Below are 17,199 nucleotides of genomic sequence, written 5' to 3' on the forward strand. Positions count from 1 at the left end.
CTGAAAGATGAACCATCGCCCACTAGTCCTTTTTTTTTTTACATACTGTATGCAAATTACTTTACGTTTTTGACATTTGTGTCTCAGGCAGAGGCAGTGTTGGGTAGGTTACTTTTAAAATGTATTCCGTTACAGAGGACAGAACACATGCCCCAAAATTTAGATTGTAACGTATTCCGTTAAGTTACTCAATGTGAGTAACGTATTCTGAATACTTTGGATTATTTAATATATTGTCATACTTTTTACAACTACATGAATGTAGCAATCACAGATAATAAAAAAGCCCTGTTTTTCCTGAACCATTTCTTTATTTATAAAGCTGAAAAGTGTAAGAGTATTAGACAAACATAAAATATGCCATACAGTATTTACTGTAATTGTCACCAACATATTCCATCACATAGTTAAAATAAAAAGTAGACTTGCACAGCCTGATTAGGACAAAAAAGGTCATATATAAAACAATTCTCAAAAATTGAAAATGTACTTTTTTGCCATTCACTGTCAATATTATTCTTACACAAATAATATCAAAATACTAAAGATTATTTTAAACTTGATGTGACAATGACAAAATGCACTTTAAACCTTGCCACCAGATATAATTTTAAACACAAGACAATATATGATTTAATGCAACCCAGTAACATTACTTCATGGCTATTTAACAAAGGCAACAAGATCCATGGTGTCAGTGCTGAACCGTTTGGTTGAAAAAACAAAAATCCAATAATTGGCTAACAATTTCCATAAACATATGAGGTGCTGCTTTTCTAATGCGTGCAAAAAACAAACACTAAGTTTAAAAAAGAATGAGGTTACAAGCCTTATCAGTGAACAATACCAAGATATTTATTATAAAAATGATTAAAAAAATTCATGAATTAATTATTCTGTGTACTGTACTTGGAGAAAATTTGAAAATTTAGAGGAAACGTTTGGCACAATTACGCGTAGTATTACGCACAGTATTACGCACAGTATTAAGCACACTTGTGCTTGCTCTGGAACGGGCAGATGGCTTTTGCACACGCCGGGCAGCGCTCCACGTCCTGGTGGCAGCGGGCGCGGATCAGACCGCCATGTAATCCATTTATTTCAACAAAGTAACTGTATTGTGATTATCACTCATTTAAATGGTAACTGTAAAGAAATACAGTTATTCATATATTGTATTCTAAATACGTAACGCCGGTACATGTAATCCAACACTGGGCAGAGGGAACCCATAATAAACATTTATTATCTCCTTACGTTCTAATGTGAGATTGTGTCAGTATTTCTTCAAAGTTTGCATGAATGAAAGGGACTTGATTTAAAACATTTTTTTTTTTTTAATAATCCACCTGCTCTGTATCTCATTGTCCACAGGAGAACCATTGCCTTCGGATCAAGATCCTGGGAGACTGCTACTACTGTGTATCTGGCCTGCCTGAAGCACGTGCAGACCACGCCCACTGCTGTGTGGAGATGGGTGTAGATATGATTGAGGCCATCTCGTAAGTACCAGGCCTAGTCCTAGTTTTAACAAGAGGGAGGAGGACTAGGTGACATACGAGTCCAGGAATGAGCACAAAGGTGGACATGAAAAGCTGGTGGTGAAATAAGGCCAGTTCTAGACAGGCATATATAAGGGGGCAGACAGAAATGTGAAGGGGGCACAATGAAGGTGGGAAATGGGTGGGATGGGGTGCTCTGGATAACTGTGTTTGTCATGTAACTGGATTGCACTTTGTCAGGCGTCCACCCTAAGACCTGTCCAACTTTGTTGTCCCACCTGATTTCTGAACTTAGGTTCAATGATGCACACAACCCCCCTGACCATGACAAGGTGAAAATCCCTCAGGGGGGAAACTGTAAAATAAAATATTCCTCATCAGTTTATAACTAAAAACATAAGATTTACCTTAAATATCGATTTTTATTTATAATATTAATTGAGTAAATTCTTGTACTGGTGGCAGATTTTAACCCTTGAAAATGTGATTTCTGTTTACTTTGCTTGTGCATTTCACAGGTTGGTGAGAGAGGTGACTGGTGTGAATGTGAACATGCGGGTGGGTATCCACAGTGGGCGTGTCCACTGTGGTGTGCTGGGACTCTGTAAGTGGCAGTTTGATGTGTGGTCCAATGATGTCACGCTGGCCAACCATATGGAAGCTGGTGGCAAAGCCGGGTTGGTCCCTTCTCACTCTACACTATTACTGGATATATCATATGACCTGGATATGATTCCGGACTCTTTTGAGAGTATTTGTAATGTGAAGATGACTAAAGTGATTGTTTGAAGTGAAATACTACTGTAATCCCAGTTAGCATGGACCTAATTGCTAAAATAAAAAACTGCTGGTCACATTTGCAGGAGGATCCACATCACCAAATCCACACTGAATTACTTAAATGGAGATTATGATGTGGAACCTGGTTTCGGGGTGGAGAGGAACATTTATCTGAAGAAACACAACATTGAAACCTACCTCATAGTGGGCTGTAGTCAGAAACGGGTGAGTTGAACACATCCTTTTGGTGACTTAACAATTGTTCTTCACCCTGACCTGGGACCGACACCAAGAAATACACTGTTATGTGTGTCCCCAGTGGCTGGGTTACCAGTAAAATGGATCTTCCTTAGTATTTTCCACAGCCAACAACAAGACAAACTCGCTGCGGCCTCTTCGGTTCCACAATGGTGCTAATGGTACTTACAGTGCGCCTGAAAAGACAAATTATTTCTAAAAATCTGAAAAACTCTTCCAGCTTCATCATCATACTAACCTAGAGGATAGTATGTACTCGGACTGCTGCGTCTGTACCGTGGACTACATCACACTTCAGCGGACTACCCAGTGGGAGTATAGAGGACAGAGATCAACACAGAATGCTGCAGATACTTTGTGCTAGTCTCTAGCTACTGTTCCTCGCTGGTGGAGTTTGTGACTGTGATGCAGACCTTTTTATGAACTCGAGTTTTCATTCTACCCGGCGCTAATGCGAAGGAGGCGCTCTGCGTGCTCTACGGATCTATTAGCGATCTGCATAATTTACACCCTGACGGACAGTTCATTGTCACTGGAGATTTCAACCATGCAAATCTCAAGTCAGTGCTCCCTAAATTCTGCATTGGTTCTGAAGCAGGTGAGAACCTGGCCAGCAGGAGCCATTCCTGCTCTTCAAGACTGGCAGATGTTCAGGGAAGCTGCAACCAATGGCGACAACATCACCGACTTGGAGGAGAACACGACATCAGTGAACAGCTACATCAGCAAATGCACTGATGACGTTACAGTCTTCATGACCTTCACCACAAGACCAAACTAAAGGCTGTGGACTACTGCAGAGGTACGTAAACTGCTCAAAGCACGAGACAGAGTTAACTCACAAAAGGCTGCTGGATCAGAAAACATCCCTGGAAGATGCTCAGAGAATGTGCAGCTGGCAGATGTTCTCACCGACATCTTCAACATCTCACTGAGCACCAACATGTTTCAAGGCCACCACCATTGTGCCCGTTCCAAAGAAGTCTTCAGTGTTGTGTCTTAATGACTACCGCCTTGTTGCACTAACACCCATCATGATGAAGTGCTTTGAGAATCTGGTCATGAAACACATGAATACCCTGCTGCCCTCCAACCTGGACCCACTGCAATTCACCTATCCTCTAAACCGTTCCACATACTGTCCCATCACCACCACCCTGACCCTCACCCACCTGGACAATAAGGACACATATGCACTAATGCTGTTCATAGACTTCAGTTCAGCATTTAACACCATTGATCCTCAGCACCTTCTCTGCAGCTGGTTCTTGGACTTCCTGACTGAGAGACCTCAGTCTGTCCGGATCTGGAACGGCATCTCCAGCACCAACACACTGAGCACTGGAGCTTCTCAGGACTGTGTGCCCAGTCCAATTCTGTTCACCCTGATGACCCACGACTGTGCAGCAATGCAGAGCTCCAACCACATCATCAACTTCGCCGATGAAAGCCTATCACCACCCAACCTCACCACATTCTATAGAGGGACTCTTGAGAGCATTCTGACCAGCTGCATCACTGTCTGGTTTGGGAACTGAACCGCATCAGACCGCAAGGCCATACAGCGGATAGTGAGGACAGCTGAGAAGATCATTGGGGTCTCTATTAACAACAACATTTATTTCTTATTTAGCCCAAAATCACATACAGTACGTCTCAATGGGCTTTGACAGGCCCTACAGTTGACACCACCACACTTGACCCTTCTGCACACAAGGAAAAACTCCACTAAAAAAACTCTAGTAGAGAGAAAGAAAGAAAAGTAAATAACATCATTCACCAAACACAAGGTCGGGTATGAAAAACTCTGTTACTTTTGTTCCCTTTCTTGACTAATGGCCAACCCATAGTTGTGCACGTGGTGTGTCTGCTACCAATCCATGTGGAAATAGATTCACTGGAACTCATTTAAACTCAAGGAGTGCCATCTCAGAGTTGTTCCACAGTATCTACCTTCTGTGAAATACACCAGGTGTTCTTTCTCACATGTAGACTCCATGTAGGTATGTCTCACTCACAGTATTTCATCGTTCACCATGTATTATGACAGACTTCCCAAAAGAGGAAGCTGGAGAAGAGTCATGGGCTCAGGAGAGCACCACATCAGCTCTGAGGGTTAACCTGCTTCAGACCGATCAGGCAATGTGCTCCCGCTTGGAAGCACAATCACAGCACTTGTCTAATTTGAACAGTTATATATTATACGTACATACATCATATTGTACGTGTAGGTTCATTATACTTTAAGCAAATGTTCTGAAATCCCTCTGAAAATGCTTTCCCTATGAAAAAGGGATTAGAGGTTAAGTACAACAAAGAGGTTTACAGTCCCTGACAAAAGTCTTGTCGCTTGTTTCCTCAAGTGCCGCTGAAATATATTTGTAATCAACATGAAGAAATGGTTCATTTTATTCCCAACATCTTTGGTAATAATGTTTCAGTGCAAAACAAAACTGTCAAAAAGTATTCTAATATTTAAAGCTTGGTAAACCCCATTGAGTCCATTTTTGCAAAGACATAAGTGTGTCCTTGTCATATGAGCGTCACCTGTGACTAATAATGGATCAATTAAGTCTCAGGTGTGTTTAAAAAGAACCCCAGAACCCCACTAGACCTTCACATCAACTGCAACTAGACCTCTGCAAACATGCATAAGATTCACCCTGAGACTAAAGTGTTGATTATCAAGAGGCTGAAGACCAGATCCACTGCTGATGTGGCAGACACATTCAATGTGTCTCAGTGTCAAGTACAGAGGATAAAAAAAAAGATTTGAAGAGACTGGAGACGTTTTTGACAAGCCCAGGTCAGGCAGACCCTGCAAGACAACTGCTCGAGAGGACCGTTTGTTGGCTCAAAAATCCAAGGCCCATTTTCCACTGCAGCAGAGCTCCACGAGACCTGGTCACCTGAAGTCCCTGTGTCAACCAGAAAAGGTTGTCAGATCTGTCTCTAAATGTCCTCCATGATGGCCCGTGCCCAGAAGCCAGTACTAAACAAATGACAATTGAAAAACCGTGTGGCCTTTGCCAAGGCCCACAGGCCCACAGGATGGACGCTGGAAAAGTGGCAGAAGATGGATTTTTCAGATGAATCTTCTGTTGAATTAAACCACAGTCGTCACAAATATTGCAAGAGACCTACTGGAGCACACATGGATTTGAGATTCTCCCAGAAAACAGTGAAGTCTGATGGCGGAAAACTCATGGTCTGGGGTTACATCCAGTATGGGGGTGTGCGAGAGAGCTGCAGGGTGGAAGACGACATCAATAGTCTGAATTACCAAGAAATCTTAGCTATCTTTTATATTCCCAACCATAAAAGAGGCCAAATTCTGCAGCAGTATGGTGCGCCATCACATACTTCCATCTCCACATCAAAGTTCCTCAAGGTGAAGAAGATCAAGATGCTCCAGGATTGGCCAGCCCAGTCACCAGACATGAACATCACTGAGCATGTGTGGGGTAGGATGAAAGAGGAAGCATGGAAGATGAAACCAAAGAATATTGATGAACTCTGGGAGGCATGCAAGACTGATTTCTTTGCTGTTCCTGATGACTTCATCAATAAAATGAATCCTTGCCAAACCGCATGGATACAGTCCTTCACGCTCATGGAATTTGAATTCAAATTTTATTTGTCACATACACAGTCATACATGGTATGAAATGCTTTAATGCAGTGACATCATATTGCCTTACAGGACTAAGACTTTCCAACACCCCCTAATTCAAGTTATGTTTGTCTTAAAATGTAAAGAATAGTCAAATCTGCTGACATTCTCACAATAAAAACTATATTGAAAGGCCTGCATTGATTTTAAACATAGTGCTTCTACACAGTATGCATTTGCATCTTCAAAAACCTGCAGTTTAACAAAGTGATCTCCACGCATGGGCTGTGTTGTTTGATGAATTTGTTTTGTCTGCTGCAGAAAGAAGAAAAGGCGCTGATCGCCAAAATGAACCGGCAGCGCACCAACTCCGTCACCCACAACCCCTCCCACTGGACTGATCGGCCCTTCTACAATCACCTGGGCAGCAACCAGGTCTCCAAGGAGATGAAGAGGATGGTGAGTGAACACAGACACAATTCAGTGAAATAAAAATGAATGTACCCATTCTTATAGAAGCTATATATGTTTTTGTCATATTAAAGACAGTCAATAATGTCATTACAGTGTACATAACTGAGGGAGGCATTTCATTAAAACTGGCACAGTTAACCTCCAGTCTGTCCCCAGAGGAGAGAAGATACCTCATTTTGGTCTGAAATAGCCGCGTCTCAGTGTAGCTGAGTGTGTAGTGCAGGGGTCACAAACCCTGGTCCCACAAATCCAGTCCTGTTCTCGTTCACATCTTTCCATTGTTCCACCACACCTCATTCAACCCAAGAACTGAGTGATATGAACGAGAACAAGTTGAATCGGGTAAATACAAAAATGTGCAGGACAAGGTGCCCTCCACGACCAGGGTTGGTGACCCCTGTAGTTGTTTCATCTTTGAGGAACAAGGTATAGGTGTGTCTCCTCTGGAACAATGATCCTGAAAGCATAGACTTAAACCAGAAAGAAAGTTTTTTTTCATTAAAGTAAAATATAAGAACTTTAAAATTAATAATAGTAAATGAATAACTGTCTGATTAGTTATTACTGTTTTTTCACTGACTTTGGTTTATGTGCTTATTTTTACATTTTTTTATTCTTTCAGTTGATAAAAGTACATTTACAGCATTTATCAGACGTCCTTATCCAGAGTGACTTACAATCAGTAGTTACAGGGACAGTCCCCCCCTGGAGACACTCAGGGTTAAGTGTCTTGCTCAGGGACACAATGGTAGTAAGTGGGATTTGAACCCGGGTCTTCTGGTTAATAGGCGAGTGTGTTACCCGCTAGGCTACTACCACCACTGTATAAGTATAAGATCGATTGTTCAGAAAGGCATCAGTTGGCATCTGCCAACATCACAGCCAACAATCTCATGCCACATTGAATGTTTATTGATGATTTTGTGTTTTTCAGTCTCAGTTTCTCACTTGCCTTTTTTACAGTGTGCTCTTGATGTTAGAACTCTTGGTGACCTCAGTGGTTTGTACCTTTTTGGCAGGGCATTAAAACTTTGTCCTTACATGGTGGTCTCTGTTCTTTTCTGCAGGGCTTTGAGGATCCCAAGGACAAGTGAGTACAAATGCCCAAAAATGTACAAATGTGGGGCAGTGGTGGCCTAGCAGTTCAGGAAGCGGCCCCGTACTCAGAAGGTTGTGCATCCAGTTGAATGACAAATCCTGACTATCTGCACCATCAAAGTAATTGCTAATCCTGGAGATTTGCTTCAGAAATCTTGCATTGGAAGCCAGACACCAAGCCTTAGGAGCAAATATTGATGATCAATTAGCACAACATTTATTTTTACAAGTTTTGTTTCATTTATTATTGCATTTTTGTGTGTTTCTCTAAGACTAAATTAAATATATGACATATGGTTCAAAATAGGTTTGTGCATATGGAAGACACCTAGCACCTAGTGTGACAGTCACCACAGACATCTGCTGTGATTGGACTGAGGCAGACCTTCCATCTTAGGCCTACAGGGAGTGCAGAATTATTAGGCAAGTTGTATTTTTGAGGAATAATTTTATTATTGAACAACAACCATGTTCTCAATTAACCCAAAAAACTCATTAATATCAAAGCTGAATGTTTTTGGAAGTAGTTTTTAGTTTGTATTTATTTTTAGCTATTTTAGGGGGATATCTGTGTGTGCAGGTGACTATTACTGTGCATAATTATTAGGCAACTTAACAAAAAACAAATATATACCCATTTCAATTATTTCTTTTTACCAGTGAAACCAATATAACATCTCCACATTCACAAATATACATTTCTGACATTTAAAAACAAAACAAAAACAAACCAGCGGCCAATATAGCCACCTTTCTTTGCAAGGACACTCAAAAGCCTGCCATCCATGGATTCTGTCAGTGTTTTGATATGTTCACCATCAACGTTGCGTGCAGCAGCAACCACAGCCTCCCAGACACTGTTCAGAGAGGTTTACTGTTTTCCCTCCTTGTAAATCTAAAATTTGATGATGGACCACAGGTTCTCAATGGGGTTCAGATCAGGTGAACAAGGAGGCCATGTCATTAGTTTTTCTTCTTTTATACCCTTTCTTGCCAGTCACGCTGTGGAGTACTTGGACGTGTGTGATGGAGCATTGTCCTGCATGAAAATCATGTTTTTCTTGAAGGATGCAGACTTCTTCCTGTACCACTGCTTGAAGAAGGTGTCTTCCAGAAACTGGCAGTAGGACTGGGAGTTGAGCTTGACTCCATCCTCAACCTGAAAAGGCCCCACATGATACCAACCCAAACCAGTACTCCACCTCCACCTTGCTGGCGTCTGAGTCGGACTGGAGCTCTCTGCCCATTACCAATCCAGCCACAGGCCCATCAATACTCACTCTCATTTCATCAGTCCATAAAACCTTAGAAAAATCAGTCTTGAGATATTTCTTGGCCCAGTCTTGACGTTTCAGCTTGTGTGTCTTGTTCAGTGGTGGTCGTCTTTCAGCCTTTCTTACCTTGGCCATGTCTCTGAGTATTGCACACCTTGTGCTCTTGGGCACTTCAGTGATTTTGCAGCTCTGAAATATGGCCAAACTGGTGGCAAGTGGCATCTTGGCAGCTGCACGCTTGACTTTTCTCAGTTCATGGGCAGTTATTTTGCGCCTTGGTTTTTCCACACGCTTCTTGCGACCCTGTTGACTATTTTGAATGAAACGCTTGATTGTTCGATGATCACGCTTCAGAAGCTTGGCAATTTTAAGAGTGCTGCATCCCTCTGCAAGATATCTCACTATTTTTTACTTTTCTGAGCCTGTCAAGTCCTTCTTTTGACCCATTTTGCCAAAGGAAAGGAAGTTGCCTAATAATTATGCACACCTGATATAGGGTGTTGATGTCATTAGACCACACCCCTTCTCATTGCAGAGATGCACATCACCTAATATGCTTAATTGATAGTAGGCTTTCGAGCCTATACAGCTTGGAGTAAGACAACATGCATGAAGAGGATGATGTAGACAAAATACTCATTTGCCTAATAATTCTGCACTCCCTGTACCATTGGTTAGATTGTGCATTCTTTGATTGTGTGTATGATTGAAAAATCTGTATTTAATGCAAACACATGAATTACTCTGTATTGTTTTAAAACTGAATGGGGTAAAACATTTTATGGTACTTATGTTCTTGAATTGTTGAAAAGCAAAATAATAGTTTAAAATTTGTTTAATCACCCAGTCCTAGTATTGAATTCTAAAAACCAAAAATGTAGTGTGTGTATGTCAAAAATGTACAAATGTTAGGCAGTGGTGGCCTAGCGGTTAAGGAAGCGGCCCCGTAATCAGAAGGTTGCCGGTTCGAATCCTGAGCTGTCAAGGTGCCCACACACTGCTCCCCGGGCACCTGTCATAACTATATAATGTCATCACTATATAAAGTACAATGCACTCATATCAGTTTCAATAGTTTATTGATCAGAAGACTTGAATTAAAGAAACAGGAATCTATATCCAGTTTAGATTTTTTGTGGAACTTGTCCCAATATGATTATAACATGTCTGCGGATGCTCTTGTGTACCTGGGGTCAAGAAAACATCCAGACATCCAGAATGGGGTAGCACAATGGGCTCCTTCAAATTGAAGCTTTGTTTAAATAAATGTTCATAGTGTAAAAGTGAATTACATTCCAACAAAAAGAACTGGTTGTTTTGTTAATTCATTAATTTTCTTGTCTATTAATCTTTTTATTACTGTAAATTCATAAATTCATCAATTGCAGGGAATACATTGGAATGTCCCCCTTGCTAGCCTGCTGGCTTTGCATTGTTCGTGGTACGGTATCTAGGGGAAAACAGTTAAGTCTCGTCTCGTTATCTAGATATTTCACTTTCAGAAGCACGCAGGAAAATCTGAATCCAGAGGATGAGGTGGATGAGTTTCTGGGCCGGGCAATTGATGCTCGCAGCATCGACCGACTGCGCTCTGAACATGTCAAAAAGTTCCTGCTGATCTTTCGTGAACCCGACCTTGAGAAGAAGGTAACCAGACAAGTACATGTTGATACATTCACACTGAATCCCATAAAATGAAATGATTATCTGTGCGCTGGGTGAGTTCCTGCCCCTCTCCCAATATCCTGGAATGGGCGATTTATTCAGTCTGTGTTACATTTTACAGTGCAGTATTTAGAGTACAGTTGCATTTTTTAAAGGAAGGGAATACTTTTAGAATACATTGCTGTGATACCAAACATTTTGTGGCATGCTCACATGAGTAGAACAATTAATTAGAATAAAATTTATGTTGAAGCTGATAAGCCAGTTGGAATTTTTGAAGTGACATTTTAATTAGCTATAAAACCTACATGCATGAAGACAATGGGACTTACAATGATGTATTACTGCTTTACACATTCAAATACAGATGATATTGACAGTTACTAATAAATAATGTTTAAGTTAATATTTTATTGACACAATAAGTAATTGACACTCACCACAGAAAAAGAAACAATGATAATGCCTTTCAACCATATAAGTATTCTGAATGCACACATTTTTATGCACTGAATATTTCTGACTACATTACTCTGAGGACAGTATTCAGGCTATTACTATTTTGTATTTTTTCCACCCCTGACTGTGAGATATTGAGTTGTCAAACGTGATAAAACTGAACTAGGGAGGAACCTTGAGAGGAACCAATGCTCAGAAAGAGGATCCCTAAACAGGGATCTCTAAACAGCCCCGTATTACTCTGGCTTGGTCATGTCAGACCACAGTTATTGTGGAGTGTGAATTTCTGGCATACTGAGGTTATCCAGAGTCCAGTTTAGTGTTCTGCTGCAGGAATCCATTGACCATATCGCAAATGCTTGCACTTTCCCTTTTTTGTCTGTGTCCAACATTTCAGCTTCAAGGATAAAATGTTTCTTGCTACTGCCAAGGTGCTAGAAGATAATGAATGTAATTCACTTCTCCTGTAATTAACGTTAGAGTTGGTTGTTGTATGTATCTGTGTAGCTACACCAGAGAGCTTTCAAATTTCAAATGTTACCAGGGTAAACCAGGGTAACTTCCAGAAGAAATTTTGATGGGCCTTGTGCAGGCTTTCCCCACAAAGCGGCTACAGTGAAGCGGCCACATCACCAGACAATCCTTATAAAGTGGCCTAAAAACCAGAGGCTGTAGAACCAGGCGGTACTAATGAAATGGCTGCAGGACCAGGCATTCCTAATATAACCGCTGAATGACCAGATGCTTCTAAGTGGGCAAAGGAGCAGGCGATTAAAATAAAGTGGCTGGTTTGTTTGTTAATGATTATGTAGGCGGCGCGAATGCTGAAAATCAGTTTACAGATTGAACAATCAGGCAATGCAGCTTCATGTCTGATCACCCTGTCTGTCTGTCTCAGTATTCCAAGCAGGTGGACTCCCGGTTTGGCGCATATGTGGTCTGCGCCTCACTCGTCTTCTTGTTCATCTGCTTCATTCAGATTGTTGTTGTGCCACAGTAAGTACCGAACACACTGAAGCTGTCCTGTTCATTAGAAAGAAATCCAGGATGTCCATTTTAACGGTCTGTTAGATATCAGGTTTTACCGATTACGGCCCCGTAATCAGAAGGTTGTGCATCCAGTTGAATGACAAATCCTGACTATCTGCACCATCAAAGTAATTGCTAATCCTGGAGATTTGCTTCAGAAATCTTGCATTGGAAGCCAGACACCAAGCCTGAGGAGCAAATATTGGAAATTGGAATTCTGATCAATTATCACAACATTTATTTTATTTATGACATTTATTTTATTTATTATTGCATTTTTGTGTGTTTCTCCGAGACTAAATTAAATATATGACATATGATTCAAAATGGGTTTGTGCATATGGAATCATAGTTTAAAATTTAAAAATCATAGTTTAAAATTTGTTTAATCACCCATTCCTAGTATTGATTTCTAAAATCCAAAAATGTAGTGTGTGTATGTGAATTGACTAATGAACTCTCAATAGCAACAAAATTGTAAATCAATATACCACACCTTTGATGCAGTGGATTGTCTCAGTGGACACTGTTGGTTCTCTTTGTTGAGATTCTGAATTGGCAAGGAGGACAAGGAGAACACATTGACAATTTTTAGCAAATGCCGCAGGGTTTGATTACTGCTCTCCAGTTCTCAAGATGACTTGATTAGGGTTGGATCTCTACATAATAAATGGTTTGGCTAAAGGTGACCAAGCACTCTTTTAAAAAAAAGTAGTTGTCTCATGATGTGGATGATTTAGCCATTGGTAATCTCATCAGAACTTCCAGCGGCTACATTGCTGCACTGGGGTGCGGGAGACCGGGGTTTGCGCCTCAGTTGCTCCAGCTTTTCTGGGGCAATGGTTGCATAGAGAGTACGGAAGTGGACTCGTTTGTGGAAGGTTGCCGGTTCGAATCCTGGGCACCGGTCACCGGTCATGGCTGCCCACTGCTCACTAAGGCTGTTCAAAGCAGAGGACATTCTACACATCTAGATGAGGGTCAGAATTTACTCAGAAGGCTGTCTGGGAGTGTATATGGCAGCATGAAGAGTGAATTGAGATGTAAATTTGTGAAATATGTAAGTATGAGATTTCACTGTTCAAATGTTCCAGCAGGTCTGGTTTAGGTGTTCAGGGTCATGATGATGGGCTGATTAGTTTAATGAAATAGTAGAACAGTATGGTCCACGTGGAGCTCTTTATTAAATTTGTCAGGATGATATTTTGTCTGAAAACATCTGCTGAGACCCAATAGGCATTTTACAGGATTGTTCATATATAGCATTGGCTATAGGTTTGCATTTAAACATATGGTATTAAAATTATATCACCCAGTGTAAGGACAACACTGGTAATGAGAACTTAGTCTCTAATAATTCATCATATGTAAATACAAAAATGTGAATATAAATGACTTAATATCTTGTCTCTCTTGTCACAGTTCCAGACTGATGATTGGCCTTTATGCAGTATGCTCAGTCCTTGTGGTGGGGCTTACATTTATCACTGCCATATATTCCTGTTACGGGGTAAGTGAAATTGAATTGTATTTCAGATTTGCAGGGTGGTTGCAGATTTGCAGTTTTGGCCCAGGCTCTGTCTGAGCCATTGATTTTTTTTGTTCATTTGGATGCATGCTGGGAGTTGTTGTTATGTTCACCTTCAGGGATTAGGCCATACGAGACAGGTATCTGGAACTGTTCATAATCTACAGTTCCAGATGACAAAGAGTAAACAAAGCTACTGCCACTGCCATGATTCACTTTCGGTATGGAGCTGTTTTGGTCCAATGTGCACCTGATGTACCTTTTTAAATTGTGGCCATGAAGCCCAAGCTTACTCTCATTATACTCCAAAGAAACAATTTCCCACACGGTTCTGTGTTTTTCTTTATTTTAGCATGGATGTTTTTCTTAGTAAGACATTATTTTTGTCTTGCAAACCCACCTCATAAGATATAAATGTGGAGAAAATGGGAAATTTTTGCTGGTTTGTATGAATTTTAATTTCAGGTGTCTTCACCAGCCTTTTGTTCACTTGACACCACACACCATTTTGAAAAATCAGTCTTGATGGTAAAGTCCTGCTATATGCACAGCTTGAATAAATTGAAATGCGCTAAATGTTGTCACAGCAACATCAAAATATGAGATATAAAGCAATGCACAAAGAGTTCAAAACAACATTAACTGCTTGGATTCTACGCTATTAAAATGCGAAATCAGAAGGTTGCCGGTTCAAATCCCGAGCCGCCAAGGTGCCACTGAGCAAAGCACTGTACCCTCACACTGCTCCCTGGGCGCCTGACATGGTGCCCACTGCTCACCGAGGATGATGGTTTAAAAGCAGAGGACACATTTCATTGTGTGCACATGTGCTGTGCTGCAGTGTTTGAATGACAATCACTTCACTTTCACCTTCACTTCACTAGTGGTAGCATGAGACGGAGTCTACAACCCACACAAGTGGCTCAGGTATTGCAGCTCATCCAGGATCATTGCGAGCTGTGGCAAGAAGGTTTGCTGTGTCCAGAGCATGGAGGCATTACCAGGAAACAGGCCAGTACATCAGGAGACATGGAGGAGGCAATAGGAGGGCAGGAGAAGCACTGCCAGAGCCCTGCAAAATGACCACAAATGTGCACGTGTCTGCTCAAATGGTGAGAAACAAACTCCATGAGGGTGGTATGAGGGTGACTGTGCAGCACGTTTGGCATTTGCCAGAGAACACTAAGATTGGCAAATTTGCCATTTGCACCCTGTGCTCTTCACAGATGAGGTTTACACTGAGCACATGTGACAGACGTGAGACTGGAGATACCATGGAGAACGTTATGCTGCCTGCAACATCCTCCAGCATGACTGGTTTGGCAGTGGGACTGTAATGGTATGGGGTGGCGTTTCTTTGGGGGCTGCACAGCCCTCCATGTGTTTGCCAGAGATGGCCTGACTGCCATTAAGTACTGAGATGAGATCCTCAGACCCTTTGTGGTTCCTCCTAATGCAAGACAATGCTAGACCTCATGTGGCTGGAGTGTCAACAGTTCCTGCAACACAAAGGCATTGATCCTATGGAATGGCCCCATTCCCCAGACCTGAGTCTAATTGAGCACATCTGGGATATCATGTCTCGCTCCATCCACCAATGCCACGTTGTGTCACAGACTGTCTGTGAGGAGATCCCACAGGAGACCATCCACCAGCTCATCAGGAGCATGCCCAGGCGTTGTAGGGAGGTCATATAGGCATGTGGAGGCCACACACACTACTGAGCCTCATTCTAACTTGTTTTAAAGACATTCCATCAAAGTTGGATCAGCCTGTAGTGTGTTTTTCCACTTTAATTTTGAGTGTGACTCCAAATCCAGGCCCTCTTTATTGATAAATGTTTGACAGCACTATGTAAAGAACAAAGTATTTAATAAGAATATTTTATTCATTCACATCTATGATGTCTTATTTTTGTGTTATATACATGATAAAAACTGTCTGGGCAGGTTACTCTGAAAAGGATTATTAGGAGGAATTTGTTTGGGATCTTTTGTGGCCCATCCTCCACTGTGGCCAGTATGTCGCCATTATTTCTCAACTTCCTGAGTGCAGGTGTCATGTTCTAATGCATTACTTGTATTAGTCCAGCTAATAATGTTCCAGTTTTAGATATTCCGTAGCCTTTGTGTTACTAATTTTTGCCATGGAATATGCATGCAGCCGATGATGGGTTAAATGCAGAGGACAAATTTCACTGTGTGCTGCGCTGCCGTGTATCACATGTGACAATCACTTCACTATTATTATTATTATTATTATTATTATTATTATTTATTATTGCAAATATTTACACAACTGAGAACTTCAGACATTGTGAAATGAGAGATCACCTTTATTTGTGCCATAAGTTAAGATGGAATCTTGAGTGTAAAATTTGGAACTCCAGACTTTGGAACCTTCAAACATTCAAGCTTCAGAACAATGGAAGACAAGTGAATTAATAGTTGATTGTATTGTTTTAATGAATCACATTTTTAGCTATTGCTTTTTTGAGACCGCTTGGTCAGAGCTGATGGCCCTGAACCCCTCAAACCATGGCAGACTGTTTTATTCATTCTACAAAGTATGCTTATGTCCTCTATTCAAGCATTTAGCTGTTGATGTAAGGTGACGCTGAAGGTACAACTCCTTCATTAATCCAGTCACCAATTCAGAATGTGACAGGACAACCACCCTGGAGCATGATGCTATGAAGTAGGACTTGCTAACATCATGCTACCAGCATGTTTGATAGTTTGGGACTGTGTTGTTGGGTTTGAAAAATGTCTTTGACTCTGCCACACATACCTCTAGTCATTGTGGCCAAACAGCTCAACGTTTGTCATGTCTGTTTCTCTCTGTAGATGTTTCCAGTACCTCTACGAACCCTGTCCAAGCAGATTGTCCAGTCGAGACTCAACAGCACGCTGGTGGGCGTCTTCACCATCATCTTGGTCTTTCTGTCTGCTTTCATCAACATTGTGAGCAGTCTCTATAAATGGAAAAGTCCTGCCCCTACCTGTTGTGCCAGATCTGGGGTAACATGAAGTGTTTCTCCAGTTCAGCTGCAGTACCGTGGACCTGCGCATGTGCCTCAGTCAGGAGTTTAACATTAGCCCCAGCAGCATCAATGCCTGTCATGTCCACAGCTCCAACTACTCTCTCACTACCCTCAGGGGCTTCTGCGGCGGCTCCCTGGACAACTGCAATTTCCCCGAGGTGGGCAGTATTTATCCGTATTTAGCTTCTGGTTTTCTGCTGTTGGCCTGAAGTCATTTGATTTGAAACAACTTGCATCTTGTCTTCTCCTCTGCAGTATTTCACCTGCTGTGTGCTGCTGAGCCTTCTGGCATGCTCAGTGTTCCTACAGGTCAGCAGTATTGGGAAGCTCTTCCTCATGCTCTTCATTGAGGTTACCTACATCTTCGTAATTGAGGTGCCCGAGGTCAGCCTATTCGATAACGTGGACCTGCTGGTGATGGCCAATGCTGTGTGAGTCATTCAGAGGATCCTCAGATAGTTGTAAAAATATCTGAC

The 17,199-nt window shown here is 41.5% G+C and overlaps 1 protein-coding gene across 1 annotated transcript in view; it reads left to right on the top strand.

Annotated features, from left to right (window-relative positions):
• The window catches only part of adcy5 (adenylate cyclase 5), a 59,101-nt gene that overhangs the window by 25,433 nt on the left and 16,469 nt on the right, over positions 1–17,199 (top strand). The window contains exons 5-15 of the mRNA XM_028990832.1: positions 1,375–1,502; positions 2,021–2,179; positions 2,366–2,507; positions 6,475–6,612; positions 7,695–7,717; positions 10,502–10,646; positions 12,022–12,119; positions 13,575–13,662; positions 16,527–16,643; positions 16,723–16,881; positions 16,979–17,154. Of these exons, the coding sequence (XP_028846665.1) occupies positions 1,375–1,502; positions 2,021–2,179; positions 2,366–2,507; positions 6,475–6,612; positions 7,695–7,717; positions 10,502–10,646; positions 12,022–12,119; positions 13,575–13,662; positions 16,527–16,643; positions 16,723–16,881; positions 16,979–17,154 (1,373 nt within the window). The remainder of the gene's footprint in view (positions 1–1,374; positions 1,503–2,020; positions 2,180–2,365; positions 2,508–6,474; positions 6,613–7,694; positions 7,718–10,501; positions 10,647–12,021; positions 12,120–13,574; positions 13,663–16,526; positions 16,644–16,722; positions 16,882–16,978; positions 17,155–17,199) is intronic.

This window comes from Denticeps clupeoides, chromosome 9, assembly GCF_900700375.1.
Source record: "Denticeps clupeoides chromosome 9, fDenClu1.1, whole genome shotgun sequence".
Taxonomy (NCBI): domain Eukaryota; kingdom Metazoa; phylum Chordata; class Actinopteri; order Clupeiformes; family Denticipitidae; genus Denticeps; species Denticeps clupeoides.